The sequence below is a fragment of the Sprattus sprattus genome (genome assembly GCF_963457725.1).
Source record: "Sprattus sprattus genome assembly, chromosome: 3".
Classification (NCBI taxonomy): Eukaryota; Metazoa; Chordata; class Actinopteri; order Clupeiformes; family Clupeidae; genus Sprattus; species Sprattus sprattus.
The window spans coordinates 17,672,294-17,695,935 of NC_137922.1; the positions used below are offsets into that span (position 1 = coordinate 17,672,294).

Consider the following 23,642-nt stretch of genomic DNA (forward strand, 5'->3'; position numbering starts at 1 on the left):
ATTTACTACTGTAACCTATTTTTTCGACACTTTTGGTTTTGGCACAGTTAATTCTGCAGTCAAATGACAGTCCAAGTTAAGAGTTTGAATTTGTTTTCCTTATTGTCATATTCAGTTGATATCTGGTTTATAGTTGGCATTTAGGTAAGCTTTATTCTTTCAAATGGTCTGAAGCTGGAAGCTGAAGTGGTGTAACCAGAAGTGGAATCTGCCATACCAGTGGTACCCTGCAACTTTTTATTTAATTTGCATATCTCAGGTGGAGGGTGTGTATTTTTGCTACAGAGATGTGAATATAACTACAAAATGTGCTCCCTTCTTCAAAGACAAAGACTGGCAAATAAACACACAATGTCAGATACACTTTTACTGCATGAGAATTAGCTTGGACAGTAGTATTTAACATTGTTAGATAGCTACAGGGGGGGTTTGGAGTCCAGATAATGCTTCTGACAAATTACTTATTTGTCACTTGTCACAAGTTATTTTCTGTTAAAAACATTGATACAAAAAAAAATGAATGATCTCATGTGTAAAAAAAAAAGTAGTTAAGTAACGTATAAGACTATAAAAGAATTGTGATTATTAAATTGCAACAATTTCATTCAAATGTATACCTGAACATTTGCAAATTACAGGGAAAAGTAAACAAAAAAGAAGATCCCAGTGGCACATACTGTCACAAGGCCAACGTTGAGGACAACTTTAGTTTTGGGAGACTCATGAAGCATCTCTTCAATGTTGCCCATGTCATCTTCTTCTGAATTTACCTCAGCCTTTGCTGGTTCCCCATTGAAGCCACAGAACCACTCTAGCAGCCTCCTGCAGATGCTTCTCTCTCCATCTCCACAGAAACCGTCCCCTACATTTCTAGTCGCAGAACGAGACACTGGGTCCAAGTGTCCATTGCCAATCATTAACGGACTTCCTTTCATCTCGGTGTTGGAGGACATGGTGCCATTTTCACCAGTATCAGCCGGGGGATTTGTGAGACTGGTAACCCCATTTTGGCTCTGTTCAGTGTCGTTCTTAATAACCGTCAAGTCCTTGAGGGGTGTGCTATTACCGTTGCCGTGAACGTGACTGTTGACTTTCAGCTTGAGCATCTCTTCAGGATCTGGGAGTGGAAACGTATCTTTATTGTATAATCCCCAAAATGTGGTTGTTCTGATTTGGTCCTTGCTTGGGGGAGAGGAACAAAGGCTGACCACCACAGTCACAAGCCCTGAGATCCAAAACAGCCCCGCAGCCACGTACATGAAGTGGACATCTTTGATGAAGGCAGGCCGACTGTCAGGCTCATTGCAGGGGCCCTCCCTGTAGACAAAAGCCAGGACCAGACGGCAGAATCCCAACACGAACCCAACCACACCTCCCCAGAATGCCCCAGTCTCGTTGCATCTCTTCCAGAGCACTCCGAGCAGGAAGAGGGCCGCGACGGGAGGGGTGAGGTAATCACAGACCTCTTGGATGTACAGGAACATCTGACCTCCTTGCATCTCGATGATCATTGGGACCCAGGCGATGCTGATGAGCACCATGAAGGCCACAAAGAGACGTCCCACCACCATCAGCTCCCTGGAGGATGCGCGTTGGTGAAACATTTTGTAGATGTCGAGGGTAAAGATGGTGCTGGCGCTGTTGAAGATGGAGTCCAGATCACTCATCAAAGCGGCGATCATCACAGCCATCATTAGGCCCCTAAGGCCTACTGGCATTATAGACATCACCAGCCTTGGGTAGGCGACGTTGGAGCATCCAGCAGGGCTTCCACATACCTCCATGCAGTGCTCAGGATTTATACAGGCCAGTTCATCAGCAAACAACACTCGAGATATCATGCCAGGGATCACGATGATGAACATTGGTAGTATCTTCAGGAAACCTGCCATTAGTGTTGAGCCTTTGGCATGGGCAATGTTTTTGGCTGCTAGCACCCTTTGCACAATGACTTGATCAGTACACCAGTACCAGAGAGATGCTGGGGTTTGACCCAGGAGGAAGCCTGGCCATGGCAGGTCTTCATCCAATGGTCCCCTTAAGATCTGAAGTGAGTGTGGCTTGGGATGGATATCGCAGATGGCATTGTTGCTGAAATTCATCTTTAACATTATTGCTGTGACGTTAGGACTCGCCTGCATGTACTTCTCTCTCAGTCCTTCCAGGCCTCCGACCTTGGATAGGCCTATAACAGACAGGCAAAGAGCTCCGGCGATCATGAGAAAAGCCTGGAGAGTATCTGTGTATATGACAGCAGCGAGGCCTCCGGTGATGGTCAGCAGAGCCGTCATGGTGATTAACAAGATGATTGACAGGTAGAGGTTCCATCCTAGAGACTCTTGTATGAAGAGAGCACCAGAATACAGGTCTACAGAGAGTTTGGTAAAGATGTAGAGGATCAGAGAGAGAGCAGCGAAGTACATTTTCAGCCTCTTTCCTCCGAATCTTTTGGAGAGGTATTCGGGCATGGTGTAAACTCCCGAGTGGATGTACACGGGGATGAAGACCCAGCCTAGAAGCTGGAGAAGCAGCAGAGCGTTGAACTCCCAAGCGCCCACCGCAAACCCACTCGCTGCTCCAGATCCAGCCAGGCCAATGAAGTGTTCGCTGCCGATGTTACTGACGAACAGCGACGCCCCGATCACAAACCAGTTCATGGAGCGACCGGCGAGGAAGTACCCACTCACTGTGCTGCGGTTGGCACGCCACATGGCAAAGAAGCCAAAGCACAGGACCAGAACAAAGTATAGGGCCACTACCACTATGTCTTCTGCCTCCATCACCGCCATCTTCAAAGATTTTGAAAGCTATGAAGCTAGCGTAGAGAAGTGCCAGGTCAAAGCTGAGAGGTCCAAGGTGGTTTTTGGTTGGAATACCAGCAGTTGAATTTGAACCTTGTAAGATATATTTTCAGCACATGCAGCAGGTTGGTGATCTATTCAGTTGCTGTACAGACATTCTGAAAAGAAGAAGAAACAACAGGATAGGATTAAACCAACATCTAAATTTAACCATAACTTAATTTCAGAAGGAATTACTGATGTAAGAGTTCCATTGTAGCTAGCTTGTTAGATACTGACAACAAAACATGACAGAAAAAGTCAGTAATTCTGACAGGACTATCAGTTAGGTAAGTGATGCAGCCAAAGAAAGGAAGAAAAAGACTGGGGCAAAACATTATTCACATGTCTGTATACAGTGTTATTGACAGTTTTGCCCAATGGCCTATTGAGTTGGCTGATAAATTACAATAAATCAATATATAGAGGCAGTCCAATATCCCAGTCATGGGTATTTTTAATGCTTCATAGAGTAGGGAATAAGAAGAGTTGTAAATTACAGCCTGCATCACATTTCAATATTAGTTAATAATCCTCAGAAATGCCCACCTGGCAGTGAAACAATGTTGAACTGAATGAACACTACATCCATGTCAAAACATATAATCATGTCAAACGTTCCATGTTTCTGTTAGCGCGTTTTTTTCCTCTCCCCCCACTACTATTACTGAACTTATTAAATAGCTTATATGTTGGACTATGACTTATACATTAAATAAAATAATCTTGCACTCATATCAAAAGAAATATCCATAACTCATATCCAAAAACATTCTAAACACTGTGTACTCTATTCTATTAGACATAGATTTAGTTTGGCTCTAACAAAAACTCACCCACAGTCCCTAAATTAATCATTATAAATGCCTCTTAGTCTCAGCAATGTTTAGACTAAGTTAGCAAATATATAGACCTATTTATAGACCTATTTAACCCATCTTTCAGTGACAGCACTGTAAATGTGTGTTCATAGTTGTTTTCTTACAGATGACCCAAGATGCCAGCTGCCAATATAGAGAATACCCTTATTTTGAGAACGGACTGTTAGGCAAGTTCAGGTACAGCAGGTTTTTTTTTATTTTTTAGATTCGATTCGATTAGATTAAACTTTATTGTCATTGCACAAAGTAGCACTGAGACAACGAAATGCTGTTAGCATCTAACCAGAAGTACAAATAGCAGAAGAGTGCAGAGTATGTGCATATGTATAGTGGTAATACAAAAATAAATAGATAGGATATATACAGTATGATATAAGATGTATGAGGTATGAGCAGTAAGAACATTAACAGCAATAGTGGTGATTCGTGATATACACTAGGTACATGTAAAGTGCAGATGAAGTACAGGTGAAGGTAGCAATAGAAGATATGAATGAGGTAAGAGGCATGATATGATATAAATACAATGAATATGAGGCAAGAGGCATTACATGATCTAAATACAATCAATATGGACAACAATTTTAAATAGATATAGATATGAATACACTATAGGTAGGAAATGTACAGTAGTTATAAACAAGTAAGTGCAAATGTTCAGGAATCGGTATAGGTACCGGTTAGAATCTATGGATGGTCAGGTTTAACTGTTTAGTGTGACAAAGTATTTAGTAATTAGCCACGATGGAAGCATGATTTATTTTAGGTTTAACTCAATAAACACTGAGACCCAACTCCCTTATACTAGTATGCTACTTGCCCTTTTTATATATTTCTTATGGAAATTAGTATTTATTGTTACACTAGGCCTCTATTGCTCGTAGCTTGACTGTTCTCTCCCTTGTACGTCGCTTTGGACAAACGCGTCTGCTAAATGACTAAATGTCAATGTAATAAAGTTGTGACATGATGGCCATTTTGTGATTAATTGTCAATATTAAATACAAACCTTGACATATACATCTACCAGAAAACAACAACAAAACAAGAATTATACTAGAGAATCAGCAATTCAACTCCCTTGAGGTTAGGATAATAAAAAAGAACTTTGAAAAACTTTGAAAAAACCCTCACTCTGAAATGCCAGTAGCGAACTTAAGACATTAAGTAGGCTAATCATTTTAATGATTTTTTCCCTAAGACAACATGCCTATATTCACATTTGTCCACTTACCTCCAAGTAGAAGTAAGATATAACTGCTGATGCCTTCTTAAATATGTGAAGTTGTCCGTCACTTGGAATTTGACCATGCATAGTTCCTACCTTTTGGTGGTAGGTTTATAACTGTCGGAGTTCACCTGACTCGATGTTTGTACTCTCGTGTACGAATAGAAATATGTGGGCATCCATTAAACAGGTCACACCTCCACAGTTTAACACCCAGACCACGCTGTGGGTGCGTGAGAGAGATCACACACCCACACACACACACACACACACACAGGCTAAGGTGGGGCTACCCTTATGACCAAAGCATTTTGCAATGTAGTAGGGGTACATGTTAAGGCTATATTGTAGGATGAAGACAAATTAATGGATGGATGTTTATTAGTGAGGATCACTCTCTGTCTTGGGCTTATTTACTAAGGCAAGACGAAGCTAGCTATCCTCTGCTGAAGACCATTAAGGAAAGAGCAAGGTCATTTTAATCAATCTCCTCTTTAAAGGCCTATCTAAAGCTTGTTTTAAGAAAACAAAGGCTGGCATTGTGTTTTCTAATATTCAAACAGTTGTTTTTCTGTCATCCTTTTAGTTGAAGGTAATAACCAAAAGATATACTTTTGTAATGGTCGGTTAATCTCTAACTGAAACATCCTGTTCAACTCAAGTCTTCGAAAAAATGTTGTACCCTTGAAAAGAAATTGGACACCTCGACCCACCCTAATGAACCAAAACAAGTGTTTTCTGCACAGCAACAATGATATTGCGCTTTTCCTCCAGTTCATCATTAGATAGGCTTTCTCTAATAACCTTGTCTCTGTTAACCGCTGGACTCATCACGTTACACATTCATGAAGCCAAGCTGTCACTTTGAGCGTCTTGGCGGACCTACTGACACCTTCTCATTAGAGATGCTGCTGACCGTGACTTGTTGACTCATCATGCAAGAAAGATGTTTAGACATTTAGTTTTGCTGCATTACATAAGCAAGAACAGACTAGGCCAATGTATCATAACGGTTTGCACTTAATGCTGAGTCCTGATATAAGGCACGCACTGGAAAATCCAGTACACAGTGGTGGGCGCTCAAATTTACTGAATCCCAAACATGACTGCTTTTACCCTTCAGCAGGTGAGTTTTGAACATTCTAGCCACATTTTATCCAATTCATAGTTTTCACGTGACTGAACACTATGAATGGGCCCAGATATTCTTTAGAATGTTCTTTCTACAATATTTAAAACACAATGGTGTGATTGGACCTCTTCAACGTTCCAAGTCAAGTTCAAAATACTTCATTTTCCTTGTCACAAAAACAACGAGACAGACGAGGCAGCCTCAGACAGCTTAACAGCTTAAGTTGCTGTGCACACTAACTGCCACAGCTAAATAATAATAAATAACAAATAATAAATAGATAAATCAATATCCCAGAGTAAAAAAAAAAGATATATATATATATATATATATATATATATATATATATATATATATATATAATATAATAATGAGGTGAATCAATAAGTTCAGGGTAGAGTGTTAGAGTGCAGTCCACAACAGTCTCACCTCCACTCTTGGTGTGTGTACCAACCAGTGCTAAGTATAAAGGGCCAGTGCTCACAAGAATGACTAGTTTGAGCTGCAACCCACTCTCGAAACAGTGTTCATTAATCATTGCACTCATGTTATTAATTCTCCCTAAAATATGAACAGTTGACAAGGTAAAAATGAGAGATTATGTAGAGTTTGTCTTTTTTTCTCTCTAATTGTCTGTCAGTATATCACAAATGTATGCATGTTGGGATGAGAAATTAACAATGCTATTTTTTGTCAAAGGGCTTTTAATAGCTTAAATGTGAACAATAAACAATAACACTCTAGTGAAACAGAGTATCACTGCCTTTTTGGCTAACAGCTGAATCTAATAGGTCTTTCCAAGATCAGGGCCAGAGATGTATCAAAGACAGCATCAATCTACAAATGCAACTCACAACAGTCTCACCTCCACTTTTGATGTATGTACCAACCAGTAGTACAGTGCAAGTATAAGGGGCCAGTGCTTACAAGAATGACTAGTTTGAGCTGGAACCCCCTCTCAAACTTTTTCAATGGAAGTCCAAAGCATTTCTCTACATTTTGATGTGTGGGCTACATAATCACAAATGAATGTGATCAGTACAGTGCCTCCGCAATCCACTTGATTGTAAGTAAGGGGAACTAAAAGACAGTTACTAAGAAAGACGGTACATCTATCAAAATGTGCCTGTCAGATTTCAGTTGTGCTTGGAGTAATTGCTGTATATTGCCAAGGGGTGGCAGTGTTGTCATCTACAAAGAAATGCCTAGATCCTACTTGATGGTTCTCCAAAAACTGAAGGTAAAAAAAACAAAAATCCAAAAGAAAGGGTCGTAGTTCCATGCTAACATGACTATAAACACACCAGTTAACATTCATAGGGTATCATCACAGTACTTATTATCAACTGTCATTATAGGCCTACTATTTCAATAGCCTATACAAATCTAGGGTTTGCTAATGTTGCCCAACACAACTATATGACCCAAGTTCAAAACAAAAATCGTAACTGATTAGTTAAACATAGCATAAACGCCAGCAACTATGGTTTCATAATAATGAGCTCTGGGTTTGGACATGATAATGAATCTTTTCACAGATTTTAGGTTATTAGACGCTGATAAAACTTTAGAAAGGAAATGTGTTGCTACCTAAATAAATTGATTTTAGACGATTTTTATTCTTAATATTATATTGAAAGTTCTCATAATTAACCATTTTCTAGAAGAGGGGTGTTGTTCAAGGAGGTTGTAAGAGATAAAAACTGATCCTCCAGCTAACAAAATGTACATAAAAGAAAATAGGAAAACTAAATGGTAAAATCAGGCTAGCAAGACCAAAAACCGTCGGTTACACTTTATTTGAAGGGGTCTACATAAGGGTGACATGACACTGTCATAAGAATGACATGACACATGTCATACACATTAATGACACGTTATTTTTGTTCATGACTGGTTCATGACTGTTGTCATAATGTGTCATTCGGTGTTTGTAGGGTTAGGGTTAGGGTTAGGTGTGTGTACAAACACCGAATGACACATTATGACAACAGTCATGAACAAAAATAACGTGTCATTAATGTGTATGACATGTGTCATGTCATTCTTATGACAGTGTCATGTCACCCTTATGTAGACCCCTTCAAATAAAGTGTTACCAAACCGTCAAGGTATCTGGACCACATTCTATCGTACAGATCGCAGGGTGAAGAGGGAGTGAACAAAGTAACTCTCTCTTTCTCTTTATAGGTTTCTCTCTCTCTCTCACACACACACACACACACACACACACACACACACACACACACACACACACACACACACACACACACACACACACACACATATATGCCCTGTCCCATCCCCAACACTATCAAACACTGCACACACCTCCCCATCCCACCACCAAAACTAAGAGGCCCTCTCTCAAACATCTATAGATGTCTACATACCTGCTGTCACCATGACAACCAACCAGTTTCCACAATGTCGTGACCTCTGCCCAAAGCCATGAGAGTAAAGAGGAGGAGCCAAAGGCAGGAGGAAAGTGTGATGGGTGTTAGATGGGTGAGGAGATGAGTACCAGTCGAAGTTATGTCAACCACATCCACCACAGTGGATTCTCTGATCTGACGACAGTGCTCTCAGGTGAAAGGGCCTCCCCTGGGAATGAGAGACATGGCACTTGGAGGCAGTACATGCTGATGAGTCTAGCTTCTGTCTTCATCTAATCTCTCTCTCCGTCTCTCTCGCGCTCACTCTACTACAGTATGTGAGAATGGCATTGTCCTGTCCTATGGTAACCTGCTATGTCAGTGTAGGATAGTCTGCAAGGTTTAGAACATGTTGTGGTAAAGCCTAAAGATATAAGTAGAAAAAATAGGTTTTAGAAAACGTCCTCTTGCCATGCTGCGACAGATACTGTGCATTGGCTACACCGACTGTAGACTACACTGTAATAATGCTCATTTTGCCATACTAGTGTTAAGCCATTTTAGTTCCCAAGGAGATTTTAACATATACGGCTTGTGTGAAAAGTCTGAGTGTGAAAAGTCTAACAATTATATGTAAATAGTGGAATCTTATAAAATGACTTCATTGGAATAAGGCTGAGGTTCTCTTCTTGACAAATGAGCCTCACTGAAGCGCAAAATGCGATTTATAGTCACAGTTCTCCACAGCTTGTTTGTGGTCGACAATTTTTTTAAGCACTGTAAGGACATAAATTCAGCTGGCCTGAATAGAACCAGATCTAGACAAGAGAAAGCTAAGAGGTAACGAGTTATACTGACAGCCGACGGCCATAGAGAAAATGTAGTGTAGTTTACAGCACACACCATAATACACCATAAAGTAGTTTGACTTAGCCACCCATACAATATTAATTAAAATGCTACTGAGAGCTGATCACTACTAATGCTACTGAGAGCTGAGTTTTCCAGGCTTAGACGAATGGAAGGCAGGGAACCGGGTTGAGAACATTCATCATTTCAATGTGGAGGGCAACGACAACTAAAAACAATGAGACACTGAATTGCAACCCTGTTTGAATGGGTTCCCCCAATTAATTCAGCAAGTTGGCATCTGTTTTCTGTGTGACAGTCTAGCCCTGTAAACTTGCTAAATAAGCTCCCTTGCCTGGTGAGCTTCTTTTGTTAATGGAGAAACTTGTCAAATACTAGGAATAATATAATGCCTGTAGATAAGTCAATGTTTATTAAACACTGGTCAATAAACACAACTGTGATCTGAGACTCAGGATGCCGGATTTCTCCTTTGAGCATAATAAAGTATCTCAAGAAAAGTAGCTTCAAATTCACTTGTGGGAGTAAGCCAGTTACAGGTCAATTATAACATTAAACTAAATGTAGTAGTATTAAGATGAAACATAGTAATATAATAGTGGCAAACCTGGTATTTCATGTGATTCAACTTTACATGTACACAGGCACATCACACTCTAACAGTGGGCCATGTTGGCATCATCCATAGCATGCACTTTGTGAAAAACACAGAAATTGGGGCAGCATTCGGCGCACAACGAACAACAGAAGAATCCAAGTCTCAACATTGCTTGTGTTGGCTCTCCTGTCTATGGATGCTCTCTTGAGGAAAGCCTCTATGAGGAAGATCCAATAATGGTATTCTTGGCAGCCCGAAAAAAAAGCTGTTGACGTTAATATCAGTGAAAGGAGCTGTAGAGTGGAGGGGCGTTCAGAGCATTCGCATTAATTACTTTTTATTATCTTAGCTGAGCATTACTTTTCTCCAGTAGTGCCTGATACTCCTTACTGCCTCTCCCGTATGAGATTCCCAAGGGTGCTATATTGTTTGAGGGAGGCTTGGATGGTTGAGGGCAGTTATCAATCTCTGCTCTTTTAAATCCACATTCAACACAGTGAGCTGTTGACACAGACATAATAAGTGATGATAAACATTAGCCTAAAATGATTGGAGACATCAAACTTCACATTTTTTCATGATCTCAAGTATTCTTAGGTTAACCTAATTGAAACAGCAAATTGATTGCGTTCTACATTTACTGACCAGCTAGTCTTGTGTGTTGAACACTGGTACAACAAGGCCAATCTAGAGAGAAATGTTATGTAACAGTGTTAAAATGAGACTGAAGACTTTCACAAGTGTGTGTGTGTGCGTGTGAACATAGAGAAGGAGAGAGAGAAATCTGGAGCAAGGGCAGAAGAGGATGAGCTCTAAATTACTCACCTTTTCATTCGAGGGCATTTTGATAGGAGCTTTAACCATTTTGAGTATAGAGGTCGTTCAGCTTTAAAGATCAATGAGTACACAAATACACTGTTTTTTCTTCTCAATGTTTATGAGATGGAGCATTGACTATGTCTGGGAAGAGCTTACTGCAGGTCATTGTTTACTGATGAATCCATCTCTTTTAGTCTTTTTGTACACATGTGTGGCCTGCAGGGTTTGTGGTAAGGTTTAGTTTTTTTCTGAGCTTTGAAAAAACAGGATGTTATCAGTTTGACTTTTCAGATGCAACATCTTGAAGATATCTTAAAACATTTACATCCCTTTCCATGGCATTGTGTTTGGAGTGAACATAGTTCAAAGGTCACAGAAACATGAAGGATGTTCAGCGCTGCTTGGTGCAGTGTGTTTTAACAGATCAAGTGTGATGCTGGCTTTACCAGTTGTAGGGTGCGCAACAAGACGGCTGTTGTGTTAGCCAGGCTCTTCTGAAAAGGCAAATGCAGCTAAGTTGAACGTTTTTTTTCCATTTTAAAACCGCAAAGGAACAACTTACAACTCCCCCGTTAAACACCCACCATAAAAACGTGTCCTGAGAAGTCTTACGTTTCTTCAACACCCACCATAAAAACATGTCCTCAGAAGTCTTCCGTTAAACAGAGAAACACTTCTCTGCCCTCTCCAATTTGACAGAGAAAGTCTTGTTACTGTTCAAAACTAAACTAAATATTTCAAAATGTGGAGAGGGCCTGTGTGGAACATGGCCCTCAGGGACTGTGTGAAAGTGCAATGGGTGGTGTGTGTGGTGATGAGAGTGCCTATAGACATCCATCTAATGGACCGCAAAGGCATGAATATGCTGGGCAGCAGATGCCATACATGGCCATGTTTGTCTGTTTGGGTGACACTGGCATTTTAGGATTACACTCTGTGGGAGTTCACCAGAGAGAGACAGATTGGTGTGTCAACACTGTTTGCCTGTGTGAGTTTGTGTATGTCTGTGAGTGAGCGCGTGCGTGTGTGTGTGTGTGTGTGTGTGTGTGTGTAAAGAGAGAGACTGGAGGTGGAGGGAGTAGCAAGGAGAAAGATCAGGTCAGCGCTATCTATAGAAGTGCACTCAATACACACAAGGGTACTTTAGTTCCCACGTTGGCACTCTCAATCATTCATACATATACACATGCTAAGTATGAGACTGTCTGGACGGTCAAATTGCACCCCGACCCCCACCCCCCAACTGACCGTCGATATCCACTTCCCCTTGCCATTTCTGTCGCCATGGCAAAGACAAGCCGTTGATGAGTCGGGTTTTGTATTGTTGGGGCCTCTGTCTGTCTGGACAAACCCTCAGGGAGTTTAACATTTACACTGAGTGAAGAGACTCTTCCTACTTCAGCCATTGGGTCAGCCTCCCTCGAGAAACATAGATGCTTCACATTATAACACATTGTTCAGGAAGAGGAACTCTCTGTGTGATGGGTTGGTGTTTACAATGCTGAGACTTTACTGTTTACTGCTCAGCCTCTTCACAAGCCATTTACTGAACGTACCACTCGAACCAGTGACACTGTAAGCATTTAAGGCACTGGTATATACAACATAATGTGTGTCTATATGATATGAATTAGTAAAATGACAGCACACCTTTTAACATGAGTGTGAGAAAGGCTTGTGATCATGTAATGAGGAAACATGATGTACTCACTCTGTTAAAGGATAGTTTTTCGATGAACGGTGGTTCTGGTGACTGAGCCCAGAGGCATCTCCACAGTAAACGCCTGCAAAGCTAATTGCTTTCAGCAGTGTAAATATTCTGTAGCTGAAAAATAAACTACAGGCTATTAGAGGCTTAACTACCAGACAAATCATTTACTTTCTGCTCCCCTCCATGCAAACTCATTATATTACAACAGATTGGTAGACAGCCTTCATTAATTAAGTTCTTTGTAGGCACTTGTCTGTCCACTTCTTAACATAGTGCTGCTGAGGATTCAGTCCAAATATTCAGCAGTTTTCTAGGCAAAAAGATGGCAAAATGGCAACAATGAGTGATGTGAGAAGAAAAGTGTTTGTGAGGGAGGATGTGTGAGTGTCATGGATTGCCAAACATTTTTCCTCAGATGAAGATCTGTAGGCTTGGAGAAACTGCAGCTAATAAGCAAAGGCAATTCCTTGTCGGATAGAAACCATTCACAAATAAGCAAGAGAGACATTGCATCAATATAAAACATTTACTGCCAATTTCTCAATTTTTTCCAGAACGGTGTAAAATCTAATGAAATATACAAAACCTGATCAAACGTTACCCTTACTAGAGGAAGAAAATGTCACAAACACACGCACTCAAAATCAACTGGCATTGGCGTGGTAGCATCAAGAAATACTCAAAATATGCTTAAAATGTCACAATAGAATTTCAAGTTGACACAAAACTAGAAATAATAATATTATTAATAATAACAATATAATAATAATTATATCAACATTGAAACAACAGCAAAACATTTCAGTGCTCAACAGTGAAGTCCCACCTCAGTGTCGTGTTGTCATGGCATAATTATTGCGTCCACCAGGGTGGCGCTCTTGTGTAATAAACCTGTCACTGATCAGGGACCCAGGATGCCACTGGCTGCAAATACAATCCATCTGGTCCCCTTCACAAGAAACCCTTTCTGTTGGATCAATGGGCCAAGTAGGCATACAAGGATGGTGAATTTAGTGTGTGCATGTGTGTGTGCATGTGTGTGTGCATGTGTGTGTGTGTGTGTGTGTGTGTGTGTGTGTGTGTGTGTGTGTGTGTGTGTGTGTGTGTGGGAGGGTGTGTGGGAGGACAATGACATGCTGTAGAGATTAGCCATCTTGCATTTTTTTTCTCTCTTTTTTTTGTGAAAGGCTCACTGGGGAAACTCCATAAGGAGGCATGGGAGGGGTGGGGAGGGGAGTGCTTTTGTTCCTGGGTCTCTGTGGGTCTCTGCGGGTCTCTGTCGGCTGGATGATGGCCCCAGAGAAAAGGGCCACAATGCTGCAGCTACACACACAGACCTGCACAGTCGGACACTCGCAGACTAGGGGTCCCATCGAGGGTCAACGCCCTGCAGCTGAATGCGAGAGGGAGAACAAGACGAGAAGAGACGAGGTCGCCGATCTGAGATGATCTTTCACAATGCCATGTGGATGGCGTGGAGAGGGGAGGAAGGTGGGTGGGGGAGTGTTTCAGCTCCACTTCCTCTTGGATGGAGAGACGGACGAGCAGTCGCCGGAGCTGCCCCAGGGGGCCCTTGAGTCTGGGGCAAAGGCACAGGGTCAACCCCACCAGGAACTGGCCTCTCTGCTTGTCGCTTCCAGTCAGTCCAAGCTTATTAGTCGGTCAGTCGGCCAGTCAGTCAGTGCATACGTCTCCACATTTAAACGACAAACAATCCAATTCACTGGATTTTTCCACTTCTACATATCTTCTAAGAACTACTTTTCCCATATTAGGGTTGCTTTCAGTGTATTTATTAGCACCATCCATATTAGTATTTTAGTATTAAACCCTGATGCTGGGTGTTCTGTTGGCTTTAGTGTATATGGCAGAATCCCTCTACAGATTCACATAATATTGGTTAGCAAGGCCATGGTCATTGAGAACAGAACCTTGCTGAAGAAGTAAAAGATATTCTAAGCTTCACATGAAGTGCTTTTCCTACATAGTGGCTCTGTTTAAAGCTCTGTTGCTTTGTTTGTGTGTGTGTTTCTTCAGAGAGTCATTAAAAACACAAACGGAAAAAAAAAGTTTGCTAATAATCCAACCAAGAGTCAAGTGCAATAACATTTCCAGGCTCACACTGGAAGCCTTCATTGGTTGCTCAGTGGCTCCTCCCTCCTCCTCCTGGTCCAATCATATCCCTCCCCCTTCCTCATTGGTGAATCCAGAGGTCAATAACACACAATGCCACTACCCCTCTCATGGTACTGGTAGTAGGTGGGATATGGTTAGCACTGTTCCAGAAAGGAGGGGGGCTCTACAGTCGTTGTCAGTCCATCTCCAGTTCCATGAGCTTGTTGCGGGGGCGCGGGGTGTAGGCGGTGTTTCGGCAGCAGCAGCGGGTGCAAATGAGCCCCAGTAACAGGGACAGGAGCCCCATGGCGGCGGCCGCACACACCCCGTAGAGCAGCGGCAGCCTCATGGAGTCCCACACTGCAGAGAACAGACACAGACAAGACCCAAGAGAGGAGGGGTCAGAGCAGGACACACAGAGGGGGTACTGTGGGCAGGTTATGACAGGTGACAGTGATGCTCAGTTTGATGGAGAACCACCTTGATGAGAAATCATTTTTGTTTTGTTTCTGAATATTGCAATCAAACAATCGCACAAATTTTAATTAGGCCTATAAATCATTTCCCAGACAACATCCAGATCAGCGTGCACACTATTAGTTTGATTAAGCAAATAATGTGGAATGCAATTTATTCCACACAAATGGGGTGTTATAAAAAGCGCAATGACAGTAGTAAGAAAAAATAATGAGAAAACAAGGGGAAAAATTTGGCAAAAACAAAACACAAATGAAAATTGGCAAATGCAAGCTTCTAAAAATATTTATATGGAAAGGTGATGAAGTCTTGGCCACTACTGATGAAGCTGGAGAAACAGCTACCATCACATAACAAACTTGCACAAAAAAAGGCTTGTGGAGTCCTTATAAGCATAATTAGACTCACACCGTGTCAGCAGTAGGCCAGAAGGCACAGTGATTGGACCCTGCTGTCTAACCTAAATACACTCTTCCTGTTAGGGATCTCCAGACAATTGCTCCTTTTGCATAGCGAGAATAAAAGCAGCATTTTGCAGTGTGCGGTACTGTGTGCGGTACTGTGTGTGCGGTACTGTGTGAGTGATACTGTGTGTGCGGTACTGTGTGAGTGATACTGTGTGTGCTGTACTGTGTGTGCTGTACTGTGTGTGCGGTACTGTGTGTGCGGTACTGTGTGTGCGGTACTGTGTGCGGTACTGTGTGCGGTACTGTGTGTGCGGTACTGTGTGTGCGGTACTGTGTGTGCGGTACTGTGTGTGCGGTACTGTGTGTGCGGTACTCTGTGTGCGGTACTGTGTGTGCGGTACTGTGTGTGTGGTACTGTGTGTGCGGTACTGTGTGTGCGGTACTGTGTGTGCGGTACTCTGTGTGCGGTACTGTGTGTGCGGTACTGTGTGTGCGGTACTGTGTGTGCGGTACTGTGTGTGCGGTACTGTGTGTGCGGTACTGTGTGTACGGTACTGTGTGTGCGGTACTGTGTGAGCGGTACTGTGTGTGCGGTACTGTGTGTGCGGTACTGTGTGTGCGGTACTGTGTGTGCGGTACTGTGTGTGCGGTACTCTGTGTGCGGTACTGTGTGCGGTACTGTGTGTGCGGTACTGTGTGTGCGGTACTGTGTGTGCGGTACTGTGTGTGCGGTACTGTGTGTGCGGTACTGTGTGTGCGGTACTGTGTGTGCGGTACTGTGTGTGCGGTACTGTGTGTACGGTACTGTGTGAGCGGTACTGTGTGTGCGGTACTGTGTGTGCGGTACTGTGTGTGCGGTACTGTGTGTGCGGTACTCTGTGTGCGGTACTGTGTGCGGTACTGTGTGTGCGGTACTGTGTGTGCGGTACTGTGTGTGCGGTACTGTGTGTGCGGTACTCTGTGTGCGGTACTGTGTGCGGTACTGTGTGTGCGGTACTGTGTGAGTGGTACTGTGTGTGCGGTACTGTGTGTGCGGTACTGTGTGTGCGGTACTGTGTGAGTGGTACTGTGTGTGCGGTACTGTGTGAGTGGTACTGTGTGTGTGGTACTTTGTGTGGTACTGTGTGTGCGGTACTGTGTGAGTGATACTGTGTGTGCGGTACTGTGTGAGTGATACTGGGTGAGTGATACTGGGTGAACATGTGGGTAACGCGGGTACGCAAAAAGTCTTTTGAGTCCTAATATAAACATGCATCTCGGCAATTTTTATACAGAGCGTGGCGTCTTTGTTTAATGATGAGTGCACAAGCACAAGGGATGCGCACCCACACACGTATGTGTGCACACACACACACACACGCATGCACACCACCACACACACCCATGCACACCACCACACACACACAATCTGCTTCATTAAGGTCTCTTATAAAAACACAAAGCATCAGCTGGTGCACCCACCGAGACTTAATTACTCCATTCTAAGCACTTTCCCCTTCATCTCTTATTTTAGGCAACACAGATGCAAAAACCTGCTAAAGATGCATTCTGTTGCGCCGACACAGAATAAAATTGACCACCCACGGAAAACCACGCACAACATTTTTAATGTTGTGACGAATGAAATAATATGGCTTCCATGAGCGTTTCATTCTGTGAGCACAATGCTAACTGTAATTGTAGTTGTAACAGTCATGCAGTACACTGAAAAAGCTATTTGCGTTAGCTATACTGCTCTGATATCTTTGTTTGATGTTACACTTCCAAAATATGCAAATAGTTCAACTTTGCTAACACGGTGGTTGTCTATATGAACATATGGGGAAATGTGTTCTCTTCCAGGTGCAAGGACGTGGCTCGTTGAGAGTTATAATTATCTGCACTACTTGCAAAACTGTTAGAAATGATCTGTGATTCCAATGCAATGGGGTTCAATGATAGCAAGTTTTAAATTCCACTTCAGCAGCAGAACGTCTGAGCTCCCACTTCCTGTCAACATGTTGCCTGCACAACCCCCACCCCAACATACACACACACAGAGACACACAGAGACACACACACAGACACACACTCACACACACACACACACACACACACACACACACACACACACACACACACACACACACACACACACACACACACACACACACACACACACACACACACACACTACCTGCCTACAGAATGCTAAGTGTTATGTCCTTTCTCATATACTGCCTAATAATGAAATAGAATCCTCATGACCCTATCATTTTAGTGAGGGACAAAATCATGGAGCACACAAGGATTTAAAATTCAATTCTGTGTAACGGATGTGCTATCTCAAGCGCGCACACACACACACACACACACAGACACACACACACACATACTCATATTCACACAGCCACACACATACACGTACAGAAACATAGACACACACACACACACACACACACACACACACACACACACACACACACAAGCAAACACATTCACACATGCACACGTACACACATACTCATATTCACACAGGCACATACAGATTCATAGACACACACACACACACACACACACACACACACAAACAGGGCATCTACTCACAGGCAAACTTGACATTGAGGAAGACCCTGGCGGAGGTGAGGGCCGGCGCCTGGCTCCAGCTGCCCGTGGTCGGGGAGCGTATCCAGGGGGCGGCGCTGCAGTGGTACTCCCCCGTGTCGCTGTCCTGGGCGCTGTATACGCTGAGCGTGTAGGAGCGCGGGCCTGAGCGCTCCAGGCTCACGTCGCTGCTGTCGTTGCGAGGGCTCTTCTTGACCACGCCGTGCCGGTCCATGGTGGCCAGCAGCACCGGGTTGTCGGAGCCGCGGAGACGCGTCAGAAACCAGCGCAGCTCAAACACCATGTCATCTACAGGAGGAGAGGAAAAGAGAGAGCAAAGGGGAAAAGGGGGAAGAGAGAGAGAGAGAGAGAGAGAGAGAGAGAGAGAGTGGAGGGAAGATAGAGAAATATACCAGATGAGGAATGAGAGACATTATATACACAAAGGAGGCAGGAGAGGCTAGAAAGAGAGAGAAAAGTAAAGAAATTGGGGAGCAGAAGCATTCAAACCACTGACGGGTCCAAGCGCCCAGAGGGTCCCGGGTTCGAATCCGACCCGCAGTCATTACCCAATCCCACCTCCAATCCCACCACCCTCTCATTTCCCTGTCTCTCTTCACTCTTGTATCCAAATAAAGGCAAAAAGGCCTAAAATAAACTAAAAACAAAGAAAAATCTAGAAACAAAGACTAAAAAAAGACAAATGAAGACAAGCCAAGAAATGAGAGAAAATGCAAAAGATGGAGAAGAAAGTGAGAGAGAGACATGACACATGAACCAGTCAACTTAGATGTGAATATATAAGCAAAAAAACAACCCTAACCCTCTTACGTACCTGAACAGAAATAGAGCTGTATCCTTTTACATTGAATTCTACACGCCCTGAGCCAGACAACACTCTGAATAGACCCTGTTGTCTAACCCACCCTGTTGTCTAAACCACATCTCTTCCTCCTCCTTTATGGGTCGCTGAATAGAAAACTAAACCACTCTGTGAATAGATAGCTGGTCCTTTCTCAGGTTAAATAGTGACAATCATCTAAGGAAAACATATTAATGTGTATTCCACAGTGAAACTACTGTTAGACCCTTACTAATACCACAAGTAATAAAAGACATTGATCATGTTTATTGACATTGAAAGTGCTCCTTCCAAAGCGTAACAATGGAATTATCAAATGTCTCCGACTACTGCAATATTGGCACTGTAGAGTATGATGATGCATGGTCTTTGTATCAGTGACTGCACTCAGCACTTGCAACACATCCGCCATAACAGCAGCACAACGAGGAGCCATTATTGTAAGACTGTGCATCAGAAGGGAGCAATTTGCTGCCAGATGCATTTCCTTGTAGTCCTCTGCGGAGTGATGAAGGCCTCTTTATCACTGTGCAATTACACTGCTCAGAATCAGGGATGAGCGCCAGCATAAATACAACATGGCTGAAATGCAGGGTGTTTGTAGGTATGAACAGTACAGTGCTGGCGTAAGGATCCTACTTGGAGGAGATGATGATGATGATGATGATGATGTGAGGAGGAATGCACCGAGAGCTCGTCCAAAAAACAGGCAATTAGGGGCGATGGCGAGATGGTGTACCGCTGTTTCTCTCACCCCCCACACACGCACGCACACACACACACACACACACACTCCTGCGCACGGGTGGCTGAGTCAAAGACCTGAATAGCATCGACCTTTGATGAGGGTTTCTTTTCTTTGCATTTATCACAAACCGAACAAAAGACAAAGGAAGCAGAGTGGGAAGTGTTCAGCACAAGAAAAATAGGTGAAACCAAAAGGGGGTGTGGGGGGGGGGGGGGGGGGGGGGGGGAGGGGTTGAGAGAAGAAGAAAGAGGGAGAGAGAAAGCGAGTGCTGATTCAATTCAGAGGCTATGAAAAGATAATGGAAGATTACGTTAATTATTGTATCAGGGCTCTGATTTCCCTTCTGACGGCCCTGTCCTGTCCTGCCCTGCCCTTGCGAGTAGAGAGAACATCTTTGACAAACTGATGCATTTTGAGGGGTCAACCCAGTGGAAGAGCCAGCAAAGGGCAGAGTCTCAGCCGATGCACTACTTTGAGACTCAGTCGATGCGCTACTTTGAGTCTCAGTCGATGCGCTACTTTGACCGCTTTCCTTGGCTTTCTGGCCTCTGAAGAAAAACATGTGCCCTCTCTACATGCTCGTTCGACTGAGAAGAGGAGCAGAGGAGCAGCGGAGCAGCGGAGCAGCGGAGCAGTGGACCAGCGATCCGGACTGCATTGGAATGGATGGATGGATGGATGAACAACTACTGTCAGGACAACAAACATCCCCATGGCTACACATCAACAACAATAATACGTTTACATTAACATACATACATTCATGTCCATCATGCATGCAGAACACGTCACACTGCTGTACTGGAACATACTCAAAAAGGATGCAGATTATATATACATTTTAAATAACATGAAGCAACACCATTACGACACCATGTAATGCACTCATTTTACATGAACTCATGCAGGGAATGTCCTGCATGCTTGTGTGCCTTGTCATCTTGCCATGGTCAGTTCATGTTCTAATTGCCGTGTCCACATAGGCCCTAATGTCTCTAGCGGACTCATACTTTGTGCTCATGATGAAGACAGTGATGAAGACCAAGACGGACAGGGCAGCAGTATTCATAGAGGCCAATAAGGATATGATTGGGCGAGAGGTCAAGGCTAACTACTCATTCGCAGGCGACGGTCGACATGTCCGCACTTGCAAATAGCTCCGGGGCTTCCCTAATGCCAAGTGGCATTGAGAAAAGAATTATCATACAATCCACCCAGCTCATTGAAGTCACATTCCAACCATGGGGTACATGCAAGCGACACTGACTGCTGCAGTTCTTAGTCACCGATGAGTTTTATTGAGACATCAAAAGACTGCCTCACCCATGTTTTAGGGTTCTATTCTTTCAAAACCAGATGGTTCAAAGACCAGGAAACATTCATCTCCCCCCCTTATCCTGACTCTCTATCAGGGAACATTAAGCACAACGTGTACGAGAAGCACAACAGCTTCAAAAGAAGAAGAAAAAAAAACAGGATAAGGAGACGTAGTGAGACAATGTTAGTTCGCCAGATGGCACATATGAGCATGTCAACGCTCACCAAATAGACCGCCACTGTGTAAACAAGGCATGCAAAGATACCTCCTGTACCAGGAACAAGGGAGTACATGCCTAATGTCTTACTAACCCAACCCCTCCTCCCCCCCACTAACACTTCATGCCAGCATAGTCCGGAGTTCAACCAGCTGCTGGCCCAGCGATGGACATGATGGACAAATGGAATTACAAATGGACTGTACATTTATATGGTACAATAGGCAGATAGGTCAAAGAAGGAATGCTGACATACATCTCTGCTGGAGTCCATGCTGAATGCCGCTTTCAGAAGGACTAAGTAGTGCGCTGACGCTGCTGATAACATCAGTCGCCCAAAGGATGGGCTTGTTCCCACCATTCAGGCTGACTTGAGAAGAGCTGGTTTTGAATGGCAGCTACTGAAGGCAAAGCAGATCCAATCAGCTCAGTTTTTTTTTCAAAACTATAAATGTGAGAATAAAGAAACAAACACATGCTAGCTTAATAAAAGTTCGGCCAAATGTCACGAGACAAACTATTAGAGAGAGCAATTTTACGAGAGCGTCTGTTTTTCCATTTACAAGAACACTTAAAATAAAACACACACACAGCACAACTCTTTCACAATAGTATCCTTGGGAGACATTATCATTCTAGAAGACACAATGCACATGCTGCACGCGGCAGACACTCTGGAATTTCAGACACTGATGTCTTAACCCGACCTACGAGGAAGTGGGGTGTGGGGTGGTGATGCCCAATCAAGAACACGCCACAACAAAGCACGATGACAAACGACGCCAAAGTTACTGTGCACCATTGACGTTCCCACTAGACCACACAGCTACAGGGCCAAAACGACAGATGCAAACAGTACCATGAGTAGATCAGCTACAGTTTCCTTGTCCTTGTGTGGCAGGTGGTGTAGAGTTGCCTGAGGGACTTAAGCTCTCTTGTATGAACATGCCTCACATACACTTTGAGTGTATCTATACTTTATACTAATACTTTGAGTGCAGCATGAGTGTACACTGTACAATCACAATAGCTTCAAAGTAGATATAATTCAATGGTTTTGAATAATTTTAGTTTTGTCATATTTTTTGTACAGGTACTTATGGAAGCGTAGATTTACATTTAGATACATTTTAGTTTAAACTCTCATGACAAGTTGAGTCATAAATAACCTTGAACGCGACAGAACAGATTTATGGCATTATGTTATGATGAAAGAACTGTAATCAAGATGCAAATATGGTGAAAGATGATGGGTTGCTGAAGGCATATCTACACACACATACTAAGGAGCTCGAACCCATTGATAAGTTTGATTAGCTTCTATCAACAGAGCCCTGGTTGCTCAATACTGCGGCCTTGGTAAACGTTGCACAAACAATGAACCATTCAAAAGTTGATTTAGGTACATGTTATTGATAAGTGGAGGTTTTTTAATGTATCAAGTTGACAGAAAAAAAAGTAACAATCTCTCCTAGCAATTTTGTAGAGTGTGTGTGTGTTCGTGTGAGTGTATGTGTGAATGAGAGAGAACACAGAGAAAGATGTGGGTCTGTGTGTGTGTGTGTGTGTGTGTGTGGGGGGGGGGGGGGGGTTCCACCAGGGAAAACTGGTCTGAAAAGTTCTGTGTCCATCTGAAATAAAAACTCTTCCCCAGATCGCTGTGCTTACAAACTGAAGGATCTTGAAATAAATTCATAAAAGGCTAATCTTTAATCATACCAGCACTATCATCATTTCCAATTATGTCAGCATGTGCTGACTGATAAGATGACATAATAACTGAAGAACTGACAACACCCCAACCCCAACCCATTCTCTTTCCCTTTCCCTCCCCACAGCTGGCCTTCCCTCCCCCACTCGACCACCCCACACACAGACACCCACCCACCCACCTCCATCCCACACAGCTCAATGGGAGAGAGAGCATCTGGATCCTCTCTTTCCAGACTTGGGCTCCACGCCACCCCCCCCGCCATCCCCATATTACATTTGCAGAGACAGCCAGCCATCAAACTCAAACTGCTAAACAATGTTGGCGTTTAAAGTTTAGCTTCTAACAGATTCTGTGACTGATAAATAAAGTGATTACCTCTTGTAAAGTTTTCTGATGTTTGTCTTGTAATGTTTTAATGTATGTTTTAATTTGGTATGGTAATGGTGACCGACTGTAAATGCAATCATAACAGCAAATGTTTATTATTATAAAAATGCTTTGCTCTCAGATTAGCCTGTTCTCTCTGCTTCGTACATTTTCTGGGAATTCTAGCAAAAGAAAAACCCTTCTCTTTCAATTTTTTTTTAGTTCCTATAAAAATGAAATGAAAATCTTTATAATAGTATCAGGAAACCCATTCTTTGCAGGAATTAAATATACTATTGATGATTGTTCTTAGAGTTCAAATAGGCATGCGACCACACAAAGCTGTATTAGACTGATGTGTCTGGATGATTTAGCCTTAGT

General features: G+C 43.0%; 2 protein-coding genes across 2 annotated transcripts in view; both read right to left on the bottom strand.

The window, feature by feature from the left end:
• Nucleotides 1–632: 632 nt before the first annotated feature.
• On the bottom strand, nucleotides 633–2,789 carry slc5a3a (solute carrier family 5 member 3a; the record flags this gene model as incomplete). The annotated part of the gene is made up of 1 exon (XM_080835026.1): nucleotides 633–2,789. The coding sequence occupies one exon, from the start codon at nucleotides 2,787–2,789 to the stop codon at nucleotides 633–635; it is 2,157 nt and encodes a 718-aa protein (XP_080691152.1).
• Nucleotides 2,790–12,991: 10,202 nt separating this feature from the next.
• Nucleotides 12,992–23,642, bottom strand: part of ptgfrnb (prostaglandin F2 receptor inhibitor b) — a 41,093-nt gene continuing 30,442 nt past the window's right edge. The window contains exons 8-9 of the mRNA XM_080835025.1: nucleotides 18,040–18,345; nucleotides 12,992–14,929 (exon numbers count right to left, since the gene is read on the bottom strand). Coding sequence (XP_080691151.1) covers nucleotides 14,766–14,929; nucleotides 18,040–18,345 — 470 coding nt within the window. The 3' untranslated portion in view covers nucleotides 12,992–14,765. The remainder of the gene's footprint in view (nucleotides 14,930–18,039; nucleotides 18,346–23,642) is intronic.